At 41.5% G+C, this 22608-nt stretch overlaps 1 protein-coding gene across 1 annotated transcript; it reads right to left on the reverse strand.

The window, feature by feature from the left end:
- Positions 1 to 1295: 1295 nt before the first annotated feature.
- grem1.L (gremlin 1, DAN family BMP antagonist L homeolog) lies at positions 1296 to 15954 on the reverse strand. The gene is given in 2 exon segments (NM_001090277.1): positions 1296 to 2995; positions 15891 to 15954. A coding segment is annotated over 1 exon segment (549 nt). The 5' UTR covers position 2995; positions 15891 to 15954; the 3' UTR covers positions 1296 to 2445.
- Positions 15955 to 22608: the final 6654 nt, after the last annotated feature.

Below are 22608 nucleotides of genomic sequence, written 5' to 3' on the forward strand. Positions count from 1 at the left end.
CAAATGTCAAACCACACGCCACATGCCATGTATTCTGTCTACACTTCCACAGTTACAACCAAAGTGTAATATAAGATAGACATCCCGGCCATCGATAATGAAACAGCAGGCAATCCCACAAAAAAAAACGACATGATCCAAAAACCTATAATTTGGCACAGTGTAAGAACAGGCACACGCTCTGCAGGATCCCATCTACTGTATATTACTTGTGTATCTACAGCTGCCGTGTACAGTTAAATCCTTTAGCAGTGCCTTTGGCTGGATGTAAAAGATATTGCTGGAGTGTGGCTCACCTAAGAGAACTGCTTTTTCCAAGTAATAAATTCTGTGAAGCCGCTTCATTCACTTTTGTAAAAAAAAAATAAAATGCTTAGTAAGAGAACGGAATGCGGCACTGATAAACAGATTTATTAAGGGTCGAGTAGTAAATTCGATTTTTTTTTTATGTCAAAATTCACACATTCAAATTTTAATCCCCCTATTCGAATGTGAGATTTATCACACCTCGACCATGGAAGTAGCCCTAATTAGAATATTCGCCAAATAAAACCTGCCGAGTCAATGGCAGAGGAGTGATTCTCTTCCGACTTCTTCGCTCTTCAAATTTTCCGGGGCAGACGCATGAGCAGAAGAACAAAAAAGCCGAAGAAAGAAGAAGACGGAAGAGGATCGCTCCGTGGTGCTCATTGGTATAACCCCGGGCCGGTGTAGTTTTCTGCTGATAGGAACACCGGCCCAGGGTTTCAGGTAAGTAAATACATTTTGGCACTCCTAAGTGCTAAACGACTTTCCTTCTCCTTTAATAGCCTTCCTGACATTTAAGGTGTTTTTTGGAGAAAAACTTGATTCGTACGAATTGAATATGAATCAAATACGATTCGAATTTTTGAGTTGGAACCATTTGATCGAATATTAGACATTCTAATTTTTTCTTGAAAACCTCCCAGTCGAATTGTGGGTATATTGGAATTAAAAAAAACTTCACACGAATTAGAAATTTCGACCTTTGATAAATGGGCCTCTAGATTTCTATTAATATAAATGATGTGAAGTTTCTGCCATGGCAAGGCAACGTTGTCCCTAGTCATAAATAAAATACTTGCTCTGTTTGGCCAATGATCTTGGTTCTGGAGAATTTAGCACAAACACCGATATGATATGGATTTGGTTTTGCTTTGTGTGTAAACAACGTTCAGGCCACATCCAAGTTGTAGGGATCCAACATGAGAATGTTGACCGTTCCAATGTTATCAGGTCTAATGCAGTTCTACAATAAATGCATGACATGAATGTAATATTTCCATCTTGTACTGTTTCTTTATTTATCATGAAGCTCATATTATTGGCAAACTTTCTGCGCTAATTTGTTTAATACAAATAATTTTTTTTTTAGGGAACAGTTTATCGTGCAACACTACAATTGCAATGGCATTTTCCCTAGATTGTCCTGTTTTGCTGGGACAGTCTCAGATTGCAGTTGTGGGACTTTCTGGGAAGCGAGAGGGGTTTGGGGTGGTTCTGTCTGGACATAACCAGCCATGCAGTGATTTGTTTCCCACCCCTGACCTCAATAAAATGACACAGAGTTGTTGTTGCTACAGTCCCAAATGTGAATAAGAGGAGTCAGAGCAACTTTAAATTGCAGTAATCTAGTCCCTAGTAAAATGCCTCAATATCTCATCCTCCTCGTTCTTTTTCCACTGCCATTTGGCACCAGTTTGCTTCTCTCTCTCCCGGCAGTCTTCAATACATGAGAAATATGCCATTAGTCTCCCCAACTCCTGGGAACTTCCCTGCATTGTGTTGCTCTTTACCCCCCAAATCAGCCACAATGGTTTTAAAAGATATATTGCGATGATTAGACTGTACATGCTTCACATGGCATTTTCTGTCCTCAAACTGCCATATTTGCCAGGTTTGTGGCAGATTAACCCACATATAAGAAAATGTATTGTGGATAATGCATGTTTACCCACAGAGAACCTTACAGAAAGTCATAGATTGCCTTAATATTGGGTCTCCTGTAGTGGCGACTCACAGCTACATGCCAGTAACATGCACAATTCATTAACTCTCATCAGTCTCAGCGCCTTTTCTCATGCTCTTTTATGTGCACAAAAACACACGTGAGAATAAATAATATATATGTACACAATGTATACATGGATGCCGTCTTTGCAGGCCTCCACATTCCCTAAAAAAAAGGATAAAGAACCCAACGCTGTTCGGGACAGTTCAGCAGAAGGAGGAAATCTAGATATTTATTGCTTGTTTGGATTCCTGCTGATGGTGTATTAGCATGAAAAGCATAAAGTAGCTCGGACACAACAGAATGCCTGTGAGGATTGTGGTTTGATGGTCTTGGCACAGACAGTAATGGTATGGATATGAAGAGTGAAGCTCCCAGTACATTATTCTAGTATTCACAGGCCCAGCGGCACATTAGTCCAGGTCTATGGAGATGCAGCGACACTGCTTGACACGTGTAATTCTCTTCTTCTTTGTGGGAGGTTGTAGCTCTGGGCAGTTCAGGGTGACCACCATTGTGGTGAATTTTTTAGGCTTGCAGAAGGAGCAGGATTGAAATGAGCCCTCCTCCCTGCGTATGTGACGGGGGATGTAGAAGGAGTTGCATTGCCCATAGCAGAAGCGGTTGATGATGGTACGACTGTTGCACCCGTCCTCGTGAATTGTTTGCTTTAAGGGCTGAGTCTTACACCAGTCCCTCTTTAGATACTTGCGTTCAGTGACGTGTAGAGCTTCTTGACTGGACTCCAGCACTTCTTCAGCCGCTAGTGCTTGTCCCTTCCCCTTCCCTCTGACCCGGTCTCCTGGCTGAGCTTGACCTTGCTCAGAGTCATTGGGCTGCCCTTTGTCAGGGGGAGGAATGGCTCCCTGTGATCCACTAACCTTCTTCTTCCCTTCGGAGCTGGGGAGGAGGAGCCCACTCAGAAGGAAAAGGGATCCTAGAGCATAAACGAGACAGTTCATCCTAGGAATATAAAAAAGACAATTATTAGCATTTGATTGGATTAAATCTATAGACCTTGAAGTACATTGTAATTATTTCCATTTCTATGGCTGATGGCTGGCAGCTACAGTAAGAACTGCAAATAGCCCATGGACTGAGACAGTAGCCTGACTACATGTTTTACATAAAGTCACAGCTCATCCAGGCATTTAGCATTACTATTCATGCAGCACTTTATAACAATTATACATCAGTCCCTTCCATAGAGGATTTTACAATGTAAGTTCCCTATTAAATTCACACTCAGTATAGTCAGTTTTGTCATGAGTCACTTAACCTGCCTGTATATTCAGGAGGAAACCAGAGTTCCTGTCCTATGAGAAAACCCAAGAAGGCATGGGGAGAACAAAACTTCTGGCTGGAATTATACATGAAAGCCCACAGTCCTAAACATTGCACCATCATTGCACATTGATAATGTTCCCATCAAGACTAGGGGCATGTGTAATACATGGGATGGTATTGGCTAGCATCTTTTTAGTTGATGCTGGAGTAGTACATGGGATAGTATCTGTCTTTTGAGTTGCCCGCTTCTTGACAGAACATGACAATGCAGGGCTTATTTACTAGGTGCTTTTGTTGAGAGCAACCAATCAGGACTTTGCTTCCAACAAGTAGTTGATTATTCAAAGTGAAATTGATGTCTGGACAGTTGGATGAGACATGGGGCATATGCAGACAATGTCAGGAGAGGACTTCATCAACAGCTCAGTGCAGTCCTTGTCTGAATGAATTTTTATACCAGCCCAATGGAAATCTGTCTTGTGCACCAGATATTGATTTTGTCCTATTACACTTCCCGATAAGCTGCCAACACGATCTAAGCTTAAAGTTAAAGGGGAACTTGAAAATGTAATATTAGCTTCAGCATACTGAAATAAGAAACTTTCTAAACACAATCAATTAAAAATCCGATATTGTTTCTGAAATAATCAAGTTTATCTTCACTATTCCTCTCTCAGTATTTGTTTCTCCTCATTCTGTCTTCATTCAGGAGTTGGGTGTCAGATGAATGATCCAATATATCTTATAGGGGGGCTCCTTTTGCCTAGAAGATGTATTAGAGCTCACTCACCAGAAATCCTGTCTCTCTACATGTAGAATTTGTGCAAAAAGCAGTTATTTTGTTTGTACTGGAATCTGTTATTTAAGCCCCCCTATAATATATATATTGGATCATTCTGACACCCAACTGCTGCATGAAGACAGAATGAGGAAAAACAAATGCTGGGAGAGGAATAGTGAATATAAATTTGATTATTTCAGAAACAATGCAGATTTTTTATTTGATTGTATTTAGAAAGTGTCTTACTTCAGTATGAGGAAGCTTATATTAAATTTTCATTTTCGCAAAGGTTCCCCTTTAAGGGACAACAAGGGTGCTGAGGATCTAGTGATACAGGTCAACAGCTCACTGTTCCTTCATTCCCCAAAATGAGATGAAATCAGCAATGTTTCTGCAGCCATAGAGAGAGTTCTTCGCACACATACATGGAATAGATTTAATTAAGATGATCAAAGAAATATATTTTGGGCTGCATCAGGTAGGAAGTGCATTTGTGAACAGTAGAATAACCTAGTATTGGCAGCAGCAATACATGTGCATCTTCTATATTTGACCTCCTTGCATTTATCCAAACCCCTTCGAAGACTCAGGGCTCCATTCTTTCTGTTGTAGTGGAGCAGCACCTTAGATAACCACAGTAACTGAACACGAATCACCGCGCATGTTTGCATGGAACATTTATTTCTGCATTCCTTGCATGGTAAAGCGCTGATGTCAGGTTCTGGCTTCAAGTGCACTGAATGTGGAAACCTACACTTTAACAATGGTCATGTCTAATCTCCAAAATCCCAGTAAATAATCCCCACTGCAAACTAACGTTCCAGACTAGCCCTGCTCGAATTCTCTTCTTTAACCCTATTAATGTTGAATATGTTCAAATCAGGCTCAGACAAATAAACCTCGTGCATTTTTTAACAGCCCCAAAACACTAACAGGAAGCAATGGTTAAATTTAGCTAAAGACTCAACTAGATCAAATGCCGTGAGCATCAAATGGGTATCACAAGACAGACTTGGGTTACAGCCCCAAGAGATAAGCACATAAATGTGTTTTTACAGCCATTGTGGGGAATGTAAAAAAGTGTTTCATAAGAAATATCTTCGGATCATTTAGGGATACTCCTTTCCTAACTTGGACATTTGTTTGCTGCTCGTGTGACATTGAGTCCAGTTTGGAGCTCACTAATTAGCACCATGAATAAAAAAGCCTCATAATTCCTCCATATGTCTGAAAGAGGATTAAAAAGTGGCACCTGCAGCTGTCGGGGGTTTTGTAGCCCAAATTTTATGCTGGAAAGTAAGTTTGGCAAAATGAGGGTGGCTTTGAGGTTTAGAGCCTAATACAGCCATGGGATCGGTTGACCAGAAAAACGTTATTCAGAAAGCTCCGAATTACAGGAAGGCCATCTCCTTTTTCTCTGTAATAATAAAACAGCATCTTGTACTTGATCCCAAGTAAGATATAATTAATCCTTATTGGAGGCAAAACAATCTAACCACCCCATCTGTAATAAAAGACAGTAAGGGGCATATTTATCAAAGGTTGAATTTAGAGTTTATGGGGGTTTTTTAAAACTCCCATCAACTCGAAATTCGAAGAAAAAATCGAAGTGTATTAAAAAAATTCAAATTTTTTAAATTCGAGTGAATAGGATCGACCCACAAACTCGTTTTTTCACCAAAAAAAAATTAGAAGAAAAGAAAAGTCCACCAAATGACTCAAAATTGATTGTAGGAGGTCTCCCATAAGCTAAAACACCAATTTGGCAGGTTTTAGATGGTGAATAGTGGAATTTTAATTCTTTAAGGGACAGAACATAATACTTTTCAAAATTTGAATTTTTTTTAAACTCAAATCGAATTTGGACTATTCCCTAGTCCAATTACACTAAAATAAACTTGAAATTCGAATCTAAAAATGACAAATTTCAGTTTGACCCTTGATAAATCTGCACAAGTGCAGTAACCCATAGCAATAGATGACCAGTAAATCCTACCTGCTAATTGGTTGTCTTTTATAACATAACCCCCATAAGACTAGAAATGCAGTTCTTTGATACAAGGTGTGGAACACAGATGACACAAGGGAGCCCTACTCCCTACAGCTGTTACATTCAGGAATCTTATTGCCTCGCGTCCATTCGGAATAATGCGCAAGCGTCCCAGCCAGAAACACCCACCTCCCGACCTCTGTATGGAGTACTGCTAAATGCATATGTTTTCAGTCTAAGGGCTAGTCCACACGAGGAGATTAATCGGGGAGATTTTGTCGCCTGGCGACTAATCGCTTCGTCTTTTGAGCGACTATCTCCCCGAACTGTCTCAGTGAGGCAACTTCGGGCGACTATAGAAAATGCATTGCCGCGTGTGCATTAGCGCAGGCGACTTTTCAATGTAGCCTATGGGGAAAAACGCTGAGTAGTAGTTCGGGGAGATAGTCGTTCAAAAGACGAGGCGATTAGTCGCCAGGCGACAAAATCTCCCCGAATCTCCTCGTGTGGCCTTACCCTAAAAGAGAGAAAAAAGTGTGTGATTTTTAGAATTGAATTTGACCTCATACGAACTTACCACTTCTACTGTTCAAATGAATGGAGACAAACAAAGCTGCTCTGTTTAACCACACACAGAGCTGTTCCTATGCAAGGCTACAGTAATATTGCACAGAATAAATATATGAGTATAATGCGTATATTGGTCACAACACCACCATTTATCAACACTGGCAATTAACAATAGCAAATTTGGCCATGGGCAGTAACCAATAGCAGTGATTGGCTTTTTTTCAGCCAGCTGCAGGTAGAACAATGAATGCAACAATTTGATTGGTTGCCATGGGTTACTGCCTACAGGCAAATTTGCCCAGTGTTGATAAATGAGCCCCACAGTGTGACCATTCGTCTGTGTTACAAACCTTGCTTTGGGGTCTTGTATAACTAGTGTAAAAGTTTCAGACAAAACCTAAAAATCACATGCATGCTAGTAATGGTAGTTACAATTTAAGGAGTTGTTTGGTCATTAATGATCGGTTCCAAACTCTGGATCACACAGAGGATAATGCTGACCTGTCGAGTAGACTTGATCACTAGTCAGTGAGAAATAGGAGTTAAGGGCCCATAGAAAGGTCATTAGGCTGCCTGTGTGTATGGATATTATTGGCTACTCTAATCCATTCTGATTACAGTCCTTCCATTGCCTACTGTACTTCCATAAAACTTCAGCCTGGTCTCCAGATTCACTCCTGTTCCGCTTAAACCCAAATCCTGACCTTAAATTCCAGCATTTTGATCTGCCCTCGTTGTGCCTGACCCTAAGCTCACCATCTGCCATGTTTCCAGAACCAGGACCTATTCATCTCTGTAACACTATTCCAGCCTGCAGCATTGTGCCCTTTGTTTATGTAGGAGCCATTAAAGGGGTTACATTTTAGTATGTTACAGAGTAGCTAATTCTAAGCAATTTTTCAATTGGCCTTCATTTTTTTCTTCGTTATAGTTTTTGACTTATTTGCCTTCTTCTTCTGACTGTTTCCAGCTTTCAAGTGGGGGTCACTAACCCCATCTAAAAACACGTGCTCTATAAGGATACAAATATATAGTTATTGCTACTTTTTATTGCCCATCTTTCTATTCGGCCCTCTCCTATTCATATTCCAGTCTCCCTTTCGTATCAATGCATGGTTGCTAGGGTAATTTGAATCCTAACACCCGGATTATTGAAAATACAAACCAGAGAGCCGCTTTAGGGCTCTTACAAACGGGCAGTTTTTCCTGCGCTCCCCTGCATTGCGCTTTCTTCCGTTCAACCGCAGGGGAGCGCAGGAGTAGACGCAGTTAATTATTTTGAAGGGGGCTGTACCCACACAGACGCATGTAAGCGCCGAATGCAACATGCTGCGTCCCAACCTGCGTTCAGCGCTTACATGCATCTGTGTGAGTACAGCCCCCTTCAAAATAATTGACTGCGTATACTCCTGCACATCCCTGCGGCTGAACGGAAGAAAGTGCAACGCAAGGGAGCGCAGGTAAAAATGGCCACGTGCACGATCCTTAATAAAGAGCTAAATAACTCAAAAACACAAAAAATAAAGAATGGAAACCAATAGCAAATTGTCTCAACTAAGAGTTAATTTAATGGTGAACAACCTTCTGCACTACCCTACCAGCCTTCAGGGATGATTTACACTAAGCTAGACCTGATTATGGTTTAAAAGCTACACAAAAATTCATCAAATCAAAAAAAAAATGTTTTTCTCCATTTTCTTGCAGGTATTTTCTCACCAAATTAATTTGAGGACTCAAACCTGCCTATTCAGCCCTTAATTGCCATTGAATTAATATTTGGCACTTTCACAATCAAAAAAATCAAGGGACCAATGATAAATACCCAAGCATGGAAAAATGTGAGAAATGTTACTCAATATTTCTTATGCATGAGATGCTCTGAGCAAAATCAAGACAAATTCTGATAAATCTGCAATCATAGTTAACTCTGTGTCAGCTAAATGTTTCCTTTCTCCTGCTAATTAGTTACTAGGGGCTACTTAACCAGTAGCAAACTTTGGTGATAGATTTGGGGAATAAAGTAATAAAAGATCCCGTTTTACGTAGTAACCACATGTCGGTATTAAGGCGAAGAAGGCAGGATAAGAACTCCCATTAAGATAGTGATAGTCACCACTTATCCTGAGACTGGGAAATAACCAATTATTCATTCCACAAGTCTGGCTGCAGCTTCATTTGTCTTTACTGCTCTTTGTCTTGTTTCTCATTAGCAGAGTACTTGATAAATATGAGAGTTCTCCTTCTCTGACACTCGCTTACAATGTGCCATGTGTGGGTGATATATAGAAGGTTCCTTTTCTCTGAATGTTCTTTCATACAGTCACTTGATTTAACTTTTAAGCATTTCATATACACAGAAGCCCAATCAGCCCACATAGAGGCCCAAATATCCCCCCACTAGCCCACTAAATACTGACTTTCTATGGGACCTTATAGCAGCCCCTCTGGCATTTGCCAGAACCCACAGATTGACAGTCCGGGCCTGGTGGACAGTTACCCCCAAATATTACGCTGACTGGTGTTCAGGCCCCTCCAACCACTGCACTGCTCTAGGGGGGGTCCAGTCCCACAGTTTGGAAATCACTAATGCAGAATGATTCAAGTGACAGTTTATTTGTATTTAATCTGTATGTTTGATGCATACACCTATCCACAGTCCTATGAAATATATTGTGCGTCATAAATGATTGTTAAAATAAAAATACAGGTATGGGGTCCATTATCCGGAAACCCGTTATCCAGAAAGCTTAGAATTAAACAAATACAAAGAAACCTCAATTTTAACTACCGTGATTTAAATTTTTCCTGCATTTTACATTTTTTATTAGTGGTCTCACCAATTTATAATGCATTTCAAAGGGTGCATTTCCCTGATCTTAAGTTATGTTTTCCCGGATTTTACATTCAAAAATTGTCTTGACGTTCCCAAAAATTGCTGTTTGTCCTCTGTGAGTGTTATTATTAGTGAAATAAAGAGGTTTAAAATACTAACCAGATGTATATTTCGCCATGGTTCTGCCTGTAAATAGTCAATTCCAATGAGTCTGCCCCTTATACAGTCCTGCACCAATCACTTATTACTTTGGGTTGTGTATGTGACTGACAGAGAGTCTTGCACATGTCCCCCATAGTGTAACATTAACGCTGCAATGTTTAACCTTTGTTATTAAAGCAGTAAATATTGTATTTCAAAGTAAAACGAACTCCTGTACTTATATCCTTTCCATACTTGAAGAAAAAGTTACTTTAACACATTTCCCTGATTTTCCAGTTTCTCGAATTTGACATCATTTTTTTTCCTGGTCCCCTTAATAACGTAAAATGGGGGTTCTACTGTAATACAATTTTTTAAAAATGATTTCCTTGTTCTCTGTAATAATAAAACAGCCTATTGGGTTTATTTAATATTTACATTCTCTTCTAGTAGACAAAGTGTTGCGCTGCCTACAAAGCTGTCGCTGGCGAGTTCCCATTGTGAGAAGGTAACCAAACCAATTAAAAAATCAGAGACACTTTAAAAAACATTTAAATTACTGGGTTGTGCTGGTTGCAGTTTGAGCACTCGATTCTGCTTCCAGAAGTGTCGCTTATTTATCAAGTGCTGTAGTAACCTTGTCTATAGCCCTGGTGTGATCTGGGACTGTTGTCTTCTACATAGCGTTATAATAGAACAGGGAATAGGAGAAGATAAGCAAACTTCTGGCAAACAGCCAAACAATCAAGGGGAACCACATACTACCATATAATTTAGTGCAAAATGCCCAGAACATTCCTCTGAACACTTTAGCATTTTTTATACTGATAATATCATGAATGTGTAACCAGAGCGCCCCCTATTGTTCTGTATGGTCTCCTGGTCTGCTATAGAACAGAGCAGAAAAGCAACTGGAGATGCTTCCTGCTTTAGTAAATGAAGTTTTGCGTCTTCTGCCCGGCCCTCCTGCTTGCTACAGGTTTTACACTCCCCTTGGCAAGTGGAAGGCCAATAGTCCAAATAGAATTGGTTGCAGGACTTAAACACTAGTGGGCCCCTTGTAGCTTCTTCAGCCAAAAAGACAAATGACAAATAGAAGAGTGTTGTTCCAGCTCAATAAATGAAGGGAGGCACAGGTATAGTGTGAACAGCCCCACAGACTTCAATGCTGAGTTAAGAGGTACACACAACAGAATACTTCTGTATGACAAGATATTGCAGCAAATGTAACAATGCAGCCTGGGGCTGACTTACTAACTGTGCTTTGTGACTAGCAACCAAACAATATTTTGAAAACCAGTTGCCAAATGGCCCAACACAAAAACACGGTCAAGTAATATGGCCAAAACTAGCTAAGCTGCCCAATACTAGTACAGTACAGGTATGGGATCTGTTATCCGGAAACCCATTATCCAGAAAGCGTTGAATAAATTGACATGATTTTAAAAGTTCAGATTTGGCTTGGCCAGGCAGCTAGATATGGACAAATCCTTCGCACAACAAATTGTAGTGATGGGCGCATAAACCGGGCAGGCATGAATTTTTGCGTTTCGCCACCTGTGAATGTTTTAACGAAACTGTGTTGAAAATTTGCAGGCGAAAAAAAATCCGCCATGACAAATCATCGCGTGAGTGCATAAAAAAATTGTTGAGTGCATAAAAATGGTCGCGCGTCACAATTATTCAGACGCCCATTGACTTGAATGCATTTGGGCGAAATAGTCAAGCGTATAAAAATTGACTGCATTTTCGCGAATTATTCTGCAAAGTGAAAGGCCCAGATTCGCCCATCACTGAACTTGTGGAGTCAGTGCAGCCCTAATTATTTCCCTGACTAAAACAACACACTCGTGCTGTAAGTCACTGGCAGATTTCTCCTGCTTTAATTGGCTGATTCCAGCAACTCCGTGCTACTGACAAACAGCAAGCTTGATGCCTTTACAGCAGGAAGCTTTTAAGATGCAAAAACAACAAAAAAAATGCTTGTGAAACTGATCATTAATTGTCCACTAAAGTTGGGTGCAGGTTTATAGTGATGATAGTTCTCCCTTTTAAGAGGAACTGCAGGACTAATACATTAGTTTAACAGCACCACCCTGACCCATGATATCCCTGAGTAGATGTTTCCAAACATGTTCAAAAATAAGCTCCTGCTTTGAGGCCACTGGGAGCAACATCCAAGGGGTCGGAGAGCAACATGTTACAGCTACTGGTTCGGGATCACTGATGTAGAGAGTGATATTCTGAGACAATTTGCAATTGGTTTTCTTTTTTTATTATTTGTGGTTTTTGAGTTATTTAGCGTTTTTATTTAGCAGCTCTCCAATTTGCCATTTAACCAACTAGGTTGCTAGGGTCCTGCTTACCCTAGCAACCATGCTAGGGTCCTATTTACCCTAGCAACCATGCACTGATTTGAATAAGAGACTGGAATATGAATAGGAGAGGCCGGAATAGAAAGATACATCATACAAAGTAGCAATAACTATACATTTGTAGCCTAGCAGAGATTTTTTTTTAGATGGGGTCAGTGACCCCATTTGAAATCTGGAAAGATTCAAAAGGAGAAGGCAATTAATTAAAAAAAACAAACAAAAATGAAGACCGATAGAAAAATTGCTCAGAATTGGCAGGTCTTGAAGGTGACCCCCCCTTTAAATACACAGTATAAGGTAAAATGAGCCAGTGAGAAACACAAGTCTGTATTGTGAAAAAGCTCAGACCAGGAGAGCAGCAGATAGAGGTGTGGGGCCTTTTCTGTAAGTATGGGGACACAATCCAAGGGAACATGAATGTAAATATGCCCATCCTGGGCCCATCAGATTTTAAACAGAAACCAACCCACAGTCCATGCTGAAAGCTGCAGTTCAGTAACATCTGTGGGGCTACAGGTTTTACATGCCTATCCTACACTCCTATATACATGATATCAGGATGTGCCATAGTGTGATCTAAATTTATTTTTTAAATAAGCCCCTGCTATACTGTTGCTCTAGCCTCAAACTCACCTTAATGTGCCTAAACACCAGAATAGTCTTGGGCTGGAGGCATCTGACACTGGGCAATGGAACTGTGTAAAATAGGAGCATCATGTTCCCTGATAAGATAATAGTGGAAACAATGTTACATGTAACAGATCAGAGAGAGAAGCCCGATAAGTGTCTGAGTTCGGAAAGTGAGAGCACAAATCACTACATTTATCTCATTGCCCAGCCTTACAGAATAGACACCGGCCATTAGTTACAACAACTCCCCAGAGCTGCACAGAACAGAGAACAACAACTGCTTTTAGCTTCTGATCAACTCCCGTGACCTCCTATAATCTTCTCATCAACTCCCGTGAGCTCCTATAATCTGATCAACTCACGTGAGCTCCTATAATCTGTTGATCAACTCCCGTGAGCTCCTATAATCTGCTGATCAACTCCCGTGAGCTCCTATAATCTTCTGATCAACTCCCGTGAGCTCCTATAATCTGTTGATCAACTCCCGTGAGCTCCTATAATCTTCTGATCAACTCCCGTGAGCTCCTATAATCTGATCAACTCCCGTGAGCTCCTATAATCTTCTGATCAACTCCCGTGAGCTCCTATAATCTGATCAACTCACGTGAGCTCCTATAATCTGTTGATCAACTCCCGTGAGCTCCTATAATCTGCTGATCAACTCCCGTGAGCTCCTATAATCTTCTGATCAACTCCCGTGAGCTCCTATAATCTGATCAACTCACGTGAGCTCCTATAATCTGTTGATCAACTCCCGTGAGCTCCTATAATCTGCTGATCAACTCCCGTGAGCTCCTATAATCTTCTGATCAACTCCCGTGAGCTCCTATAATCTGTTGATCAACTCCCGTGAGCTCCTATAATCTTCTGATCAACTCCCGTGAGCTCCTATAATCTGATCAACTCCCGTGAGCTCCTATAATCTTCTGATCAACTCCCGTGAGCTCCTATAATCTGATCAACTCACGTGAGCTCCTATAATCTGTTGATCAACTCCCGTGAGCTCCTATAATCTGCTGATCAACTCCCGTGAGCTCCTATAATCTTCTGATCAACTCCCGTGAGCTCCTATAATCTGATCAACTCCCGTGAGCTCCTATAATCTGATCAACTCCCGTGAGCTCCTATAATCTGATCAACTCCCGTGAGCTGCCCATAGCAGGACATACCGTGTCTGAGCTGCAGTATAATCCGGGAGCAGGTAGGTAGATAGGTAGGTAGGTATGTGATGTAGTCACACAGAGCTGCCCATATACAAGTGTTATAAAGAGAAATATATAAATATAAAGAGAACAGAACAGGAAGCTGCAGGACACACGATGCTGCTTTACTGGAGAGAACAAGTCGCAGCGTCTCACCCCTTGTGTAACCCAATAACTGTATCACTGTGAGACCCATCGGTCACTACTGGGACTGATACAACTCCCCGACCCCAGACTGACACATTCTGCCGGGACACACACACACACATATATATTTATATATATATGACCTTATGGAACTGACACTCAGGATTAGTCCAATACAGATCAGAAGAAACTCATTCTCAGGCCTTTAAACATCCTCGTGCAAAAAAAACATCAATTGTTCGTGTCAGTGTCCGGCGAGACATTCAGGTCTATGCGCTAACGCTAAAGTCTCCCGCCACGGTCAACTGCTCCCCTGTTATACAGACTCACCTCACTCACCAGCCCCTCACTCACTCACTCACTCACATCAACTATAATATGACTGCAATTACTTATAATCGCTGCTCAGTGACGTCATTTGTGTTCGATTCCTCATCCAAACGTGTGTGTTCTAAAAACAATATATGTCCCCCCGTCTTGTAAAATATGAGGACATCAGACATCAGAACAGAAGCCATTTAGGAGTTGCTTAACCCTATAAAATCCCTCAGACATTGGTCTGTGCCTTTATATGGTCATGAACTCCTCAATGACGTCAAACTTACTTACATTTTACATTAAAGGTACATGATGCCTATATTATTATTGTTATTATTATAATTATTATTAGTAATAGTAGTAGTAGTTTTATTATTGTTATTATTATTATTAGTAGTAGTAGTAGTAGTATTATTGTTATTATTATTGTTGTTATTATTATTATTACTGTCCCATTTAAAGGCGTTACAGCTTCTCTATGAGGTTTTTCAGGGTAACAGGACAGGCCTGACAGTTCCATATTTAATAAATATGATGATGTCCCTGGGCTGCAGCACAGAAATGGATGAAGTTGTATTTTATACACACACTGGGGGAGAGAAAAAAAACCCTTTCAAGAAGTCACATAGTGTTTTCACAGATTCCTAAATGTTTATCAGAAAGTCGCACATCACTGCACTGCCCTGCACCCCTCATGAAACCAAAAGAAAATCAGTTGGATAAAATATCATTAGCTGGTTCCCTCTGTTATAAAACATCTCATTATTTGCTTTCTCGGCACTTGATTAAACGCACAATAATTGGGAAGAATAGAAATGGCAGAAACAACACAATAAAGGAGACCAAATGCATTTTCCGCCCAGAAAGTAACTGCGATTTGCGAAGCAGAGACGAATAATCGCTAATATACAGCAGGTCTCATAGTTCCCTATTATAATTTCCGAATCTTCAGCTGCCCCTCCTGTTGCGCCAACTGGCACCTTCATACCACGTGCAGCCCTCCTGGCAGTCAATATAGAGCCCTGTACATTATATATTGGATTGTTAGTGTCAGTACACACAGGAAAGGTGCGACACTTTGTGCCCATTGCCCAACAGAGCTGCAACTACTCGTGGCCCTTCCAGTAGCCAAACGAGTGCCCAGTGGAAGCAACACGTGCCAAGCTGCTTGTCTTTAGTTTATTATTGTCGCTCAGTGGGTGACTGTCGCAGCAACTTCTCCGCCTATAATAAACTGGCACGTCTGCGTCTATAACAGCACATTGCGGCATCACTATATTAATCAGAGAAATGAATATACAATAAATGTATTATCCGGGGAGTTACAACTGATTCCCCAGGGCGCAAATACTGATGCAGCAACAGAATCGCAGCCAGACGCCCGCGCAGACAAATCGCACTATAGTGAGGATGATGATCTCTGGCACCTGTGCAGCACCTAAATTAATTACCTGACAATTATTCAACACGTTTGGCTTATAAATAAAGGTTATAAATCCCTTCCCAAAATCAACCCCCTACTCCCGGTCAATGGTAGTGTCCAGCTGCGGGCGCTGAGCTGAGCGATCCCATAGAGGAGCTCACCTGTGGGAAGGGGCCGCTGGCTCACAGCAGATCAAGACTAGTCCATGTGAGGCTGCTACACGGGGAAATCCTTCCAATCCGACCTACAAATTGCAGCAGCGCCGATGTGTCTCTCATTTAAATGTCTGCCAGCTGAGCTGTGCGCTCCAAACCTCCCACATCATTGGCCGGGGGACAGCTCCGCTCTGAGCCTGGGAGCTCCCTTATCCGCCCCTTTTAACACTTGCCCTGGTCTCCAATAGAGAGAAGGCAACTAGGCAACTGCTACAGGACATGATGCCCCAAAGTGCAGCAAAGGGGGAGAGTGAGCTCTTTGGTTCCTTCTCAAGGGATGGAATAGTGTCTGATAAAGGCATATCATGTGTATCACTCTGTGGGAACGTCACACTATCTATATAATCTCCTGCCCAGGAACAGCTCTCAGCTCTGGACTAAGAATTAAATTAGGCCAGGCCTGGACTGGCAATCTGTGGGTTCTGGCAAATGCCAGAGGGGCTGCTATAAGGTCCCATAGAAAGTCAGTATTTAGTGGGCTGGTGGGGGCTGGATGGGCCTCTATGTGGGCTGATTGGGCCTCTGTGTACCTGAAATGCCAGGGCCTATTTTAATTCTCAGACCAGACCTGAATTAGGCCCTGACATTTTAGGTGCACAGAAAATAGTGCACCAGCCCAATAGGTGCACCAGCCCACTAAATAGTGAGTGTCTATGGCATCTTACAGCAGCCCCTCTGCCATTTATGAAAGTTTGAACACATTTCTGTGGTTTTTATGTGTTATTACAGTTTTGCTAATGAAGGTGAATTGCCCTATAAGAAGCAAGCCACAGTTTCCCCAAGAGACCTGCTTATCTCAAATAGTTACAATTGTTTCTTTGCTTATCTTAAATTGTTACAAAAGTATCTAAGTGCATCTGTCACATATTCTGGGCTCTCTGCCAAAATTACGTTTTAGAAACTTTGTATCTTTTTCTGGCTGTTCAATGCAGGAGATCAAAGAGGCATTTCAGTAACAATCCGGGACTGCGATTGAGCTGTCAAAATCGGGACTGTCCCATGGAAAGCAGACAGTTGTGAGGTATGACACAGGGCTGTTTTATATAATACAATCCCAAGTCACCATTATCATGTCATGTCACTGGGACAAACTGGCTTCTATCTCCATAATTTGAAGCCCCCCCTCCACATTGCCCTCCCTGTCTATGGTTTGTTTTATGATAGCCAAAGAATAAAACAAGTGCAGGGATGGGACCTGTTATCCAGAATGCTTGGGACCTGGGTTTTTCAGGATATTAGATCTTCATACCTAGAAAATCATGTAAATGTTAAATAGACCCAATGAGCTGGTTTTGCTTCCAATGAGGATTAATTATATCTTAGTTGGGATCAAGTACAAGCTACTGTTTTATTATTACAGAGAAAAAGGAAATTGTTTTTAAAAATTTGGATTATTTGATGAAAAAAATAGTCTATGGGAGATGGCCTTTCTGTAATTTGGAGCTTTCTGGATACTGGGTTTCTGAATAATGGATTCCATACTTGTACTCATGATGATCAGGGCAAGGTGTCTGGCCATCTGTCTAGATGCTTCATGTCTTCATCTGTATTGCACCATTGCTATCCTTGAGTTGAATAAACCCCTATGAACTTGCCTTCAGCCACCAGCTGTATCTGTGCCACAGAGGAATGGATTAATGATCTGTATATTCCCTGTTATTAACATTGCTATCAAATTAAATGGGGCTGATAAAATGGCAGCATATGTCAGTGGCAAGTACCAACCCTACTGAGTGATGTGCCGGGTTCTGGCCACGGTTACAAAGGCCGGATGTTATACAGCTGGAAGGGTAAGAGTCATTCTGCTTTTTCTTATTTCTCCTTAAAGGCGTAGTGATTCAACTTTAAGTATGTTATAGAATGGCCAACCCCAAGCAACTTTTCAATTGGTCTTTATTATCTATTTTTTTTATAGTTTTTTAATTATTTGCCTGACTTTCTTCAGCTTTCCAATGAGGGTCATTAACCCCCATCTAAAAAACAAATTCTCTGTAAGGCTACAAAAGTATTGTTAGTGCTTCTTTTTATTTCTCATCTTTCTAGGCCCTCTCCTATTCATATTCCAGTCCCTTATTCAATTCAGTGCATGGTTGCTAGGGTAGTTTGGATCCTAACAACCAGATTGCTGAAATTACAAATTGGAGAGCTGATGAATAAAAAAGCTAAATAACTCAAAAACCACAAACAATAAAAAACAAAAACCAATTGCAAATTGTCTCAGAACATCACTCTGTATTTCATATGAAAAGTTGACTGAAAGGTGAATAACCCTTTTAAAATCTGCCTCACTCCCTGATATCCAAACCTTGTGATTCTGTTTTAGTTTTTCAATCCCAGGGGGTGTGTTGATTGGCTGAGAATAGAGGGAGCTGTAATGCACAGCAGCCAGACGGTGGCACAATGGGGAATGGTCGCTATTCTGTGTGTGTGACGTTGCTGATCCCACAGTGTCTCCCTATGATTTGGGGGCAAAGTCAATGCACAGCAGAAAGAGGGGAGAACTGTATCTGTCTCTGGTTCATCATGTGGATTTCCTCTCCTTTTAATACAGAACAGCACTCTTTTCAAAGAGAACAATTTGGCACAGAGGCAACAGTCCAGATATTGACAGCTGAACCCGCAGTCCCCGGCTTGTTACTGAAATGTCCCGACTTTCTCTTTGATCTCCTGCACTGAACAGCCAGAAAACTATATAAAGTTTCTAACTCAATTGGCTTTTGGCAGAGAGCCCAGAACAGATACTTAGATACTTTTGTAACAGTTTAAGATAAGCAGGTCTCTTGGGGAAACGTCCTACATTAGCAAAACTGTAATAACACATAAAAAACACAGAAATGTGTTCAAACTTCCATAACCTGCCAAATTTTGTATAATGGATATGGTAATTAGGGGGTGTGACCACAAAAATGGGCGTGGTCGAAAAATTCTCGCTGCATATCTTTTTGTCCCTCTTTCTATTTCCAAACAGTGGCAAGGTTTGATGCCAGAAAGTGACAGAACTGCTGATTTGTTAGAGAAAAGCATCTGAATGCACTTTCCTACCCCAGCATGAACATGACGACAGACAGGAGATTTGTGATGCCGAGTGTTTGGGGCCTGTGCAATTCCAGACAAGAGGCTTTTCCATAAGTTTCAATCTGAATACTTTTAATTTAATGCTTTTAAAGGGAATGTAAAACCCCATCATCATTTTTGTTACAAAGTTTCAGTGGTTTCAGATTTATTTATTTATATGTCCTTTCGGCTGAAAGCAGTGTCCGTCTGTCTGTCTCCTACTGCTGGTGGTTCAACTTCTTACTTTTAAAACAATGTAGCTGATTAACATAATGATTGGCTGGAAGAGGAGCTGGTGTCTTCTACAATGGTTTCAAGAGTCAGAACCTGGAGTGCAGACACTGTATTCAGCTGCAAGTGCAGTTACAAATAACTTATTTAGTTTGCTGCTGGAAAGCTGCATAGAATGTGAGGCAGAACATGATATTTTGGGGGTTTGCATGCCCTTTGTGTATTGTAGGTGTGAGTGCTTTGTGGGGTATCACACGTGGATCAGGGCTGCACACAGTGCAAGGTAGCTGAGGTGGAGAGATGGGGTTATGTTCAGCAGAGGATTTTGTATAGGAAACATACAGGGTGACATTATGTACTGTGAATAATCCAAGATTTCCACTAATCAGTATCTGCTGTAAAGTTCCCATCTTATGGGCCTGAGAATTCCCTGGAGTCTGGGTTGTGTGCACCTCCACTGCAGGTTTTGGGATTGAACATGTGTTCAGCACATGGCCCTTGTCAAGCGTCCCCAGGTCAGCAGAGAGCAGTGAGCATCATAAATAAAGCAAACATGATCAGACACTACATCCTCTCCGGCTCACGCTGCATTACAGGCAAAACTCGCAGGAATTCTAAATGTGCCTGATGTAGCCGGCGAAGATCCTGCTGGAAATGTTCAGATCTACAAGATGGTAAATATATAGACTTTGTTCTGACATTGGGGTCATGTGCAACTGTCACCGGTGAGGAATCCTGTAATGGATCAAACATCTGCAGCTGGAAGGAAATGTATCCTGGAGCAGGGTTCCACCATGGAGAATGCAAGCTGAGAAGCTCCTTATATATTATCCAACTGCCCCCATACTGGATGCCGACACCGACTAATGATTGGTGTTCTCTGGTAAATGTACATTTTCCTCATCACATTAATGTGATCTAAAGTTTGGTCTGATTCCGTATTATAATAGATACAAGCAGAACAGTGATCAATGATCTACTCAAGGGGTGACCCTGAGCCGCTGGAGGTACCAGTATCATTATGTCAGGGGCATGCTGTGCTGATGGCTGCCCTCCCTGTCTATCACAGCATGACTCCTTCCTGAGATAATGGAATGCAGGCAGAATATAATGGAATGTATGTAACATATATATACACTTGAAGGTGTGATTAGTTATGGCCAATAGCTCAGGGGACTAGTAGGGAATCTTAAGCACCCCTAGACAAGTGCTTTGCCATGGAGTCGGATTTATAAGAAGGGCTAGTGAGTTACAACTCTCGATTCTGGGCTGGCACACACCTTGCTATTATAGAAATAGAATGTACAGGCCGGTAATGTAGGTCAGGGACATGCCTAGTAAATCCAGCTAGAAGAGCTGCCCTGGCTGCAGTTTCATTTAAATAAAATCAACAGGTATTTATTAGACACAACCCTGGGGGATCTGATAATAAACGCATAGGTCTGTCTAGGTCCCAGCCTGCCCAGTTTGTACCTGGGTACATGCCAATATAATCAGCATTGCCTTCAGTATAACTTTATACTGTATATTCCATTCTCCAAAGGGTGTGGGGTCAGATGATTGATTTTAGCATTCAACCTGCAGCTGGTTGAAAAAATCGAATCACTGATTGGTTACTTGTGGTTACAGCCCATGTGCAAATTTGCCAGGTGTTTAAAAATGAGCCCTACAAGTGTGTCAGATCAGGATGAAGCTTATTCCTAATGATTTCGAGAGTGGATGAGAAGGAGGACTGGAGAATAGGAGAGCAAAAATGAATGGAAGGGATGTGAAATTGGGGAGAAAATGGAGAGAGAACACGATGAGAAGTGCGACAGCAGAGTGGAGCAGAATGTAAGAAGAAGGGTGAGAGGGGAACTTGCAGAAGAGGTAAATTGGCCCTTCAGGAAACCAATTTCTATATTGTTTTTCACTTGACAGTTTTCGAAGCATTGCTGTTACTAGTTCTAATCCATTTGACGCAGAGCTGGATTTATTCACATCTCCGCTGGGGTTGCAGGGAGCTCCCAAACGAAAAGAGCTATGACTCAGTGACTCCTAGAACTTTCCCATCCAGATGTATTTAATCCTGCAGTTCCTCAGTGACTTTGCTGCTACAAGAAAAACACTGCTGAGCAAATGCGTCAGTAATAATTGAGCAGTGGAGACACAAGTGCAGAAACACTGCAGTTTTCACAGTTGGAAAGTGTTGTTAGTTGGAAAAATACCCATTGAACAGGTGAAGAGTCTCTGGTGTAAGATGTAAATGGTAGATTGTATTAACTCTCTTTCTGTTTCTGTTGCAGGTGAGACAGAGTTGGTGCTGGCGGGATCAGTGGGGCAGATAAATGAGATTTACTGATATAAGAAATGACAAATGTTGGTCTCTGGCTGGGGAAGTGCTACATGTGGGTTAGTGGCTAAAAATCCACAGGGATGAGATTTGCCCAAAGGCATTAGGGTTGAAATTTGGGCAAACATTGCAGATTTGGGTTGGGTGTGGGCCAGACTGGAGAATTACACTCCTCCTCTTCTCCTGAAGATTCCATGTCTTGAAACCTGAATTGCACAAAAAATATCATACAGAGTAGGAAGACATGGGTCCAGGTCCTACCATGGCAACACTTATTAGTGTTGCCATGGTAGGTTTGCTTATTAGCTTTGGGTAGGGTGCGGATACCACATTTGGAAGTCAGGCATCCAGGGAGATTCAAGCACAGTCTGGAATCAGGAGATTAACAGGTTGGTTCAGGTAAGGTCTGATATCAAGAGTGTTGAAGAGAGACTCTGGTCTTTGCAGAGGTACAGGTTTTGTCCATAACAAAAGTAAGGGGGGGCTCCTAGGGGGAAACATCAATATCCATATCTGACAATAACATGAGTCTCCTGGCAAGGCTGGCAATAACTAAAGATAGGCATGGGAGCAGAATGACAGCAGTCCATAAACAGACCAGGTCAACCAGGTAATCAATCTAAAAACATAACTTAGATACTTAGATAGATACGCTAATAACAAGAGCTATATAAGAGCTAGCATGGCCACTGTTGTGCTCAGCCATAACCACCCACGATTGGTTCTTGTCTACAAACCCAACATTTGCCATTGGTGCAATCACTTGAACTGGTTGGTCATGTTGAAGGGGCCAATAGAATGTTCCTTACTGAGCCAACTCTACTCCAGCAGGTATCAAACTCTTCTACCTCTTTGTTGATACATATCCTACATATACATTTTATGCAGCCAAATGAGCTGTTCTTGACATTCTAAAACAGTCAACCTCAATTCTTCTGACCTGGCAACCCTGGACTGACAAGCACACCCCTAAATACGTTGCTTTCCCTGTTCTCTGTTTGGCAAAATTTTGCTCTGGGCCCTACAAAAGACAAATTTTTGGCTCTA

This window comes from Xenopus laevis, chromosome 8L (genome assembly GCF_017654675.1).
Source record: "Xenopus laevis strain J_2021 chromosome 8L, Xenopus_laevis_v10.1, whole genome shotgun sequence".
In the NCBI taxonomy this organism is placed as follows: Eukaryota; Metazoa; Chordata; class Amphibia; order Anura; family Pipidae; genus Xenopus; species Xenopus laevis.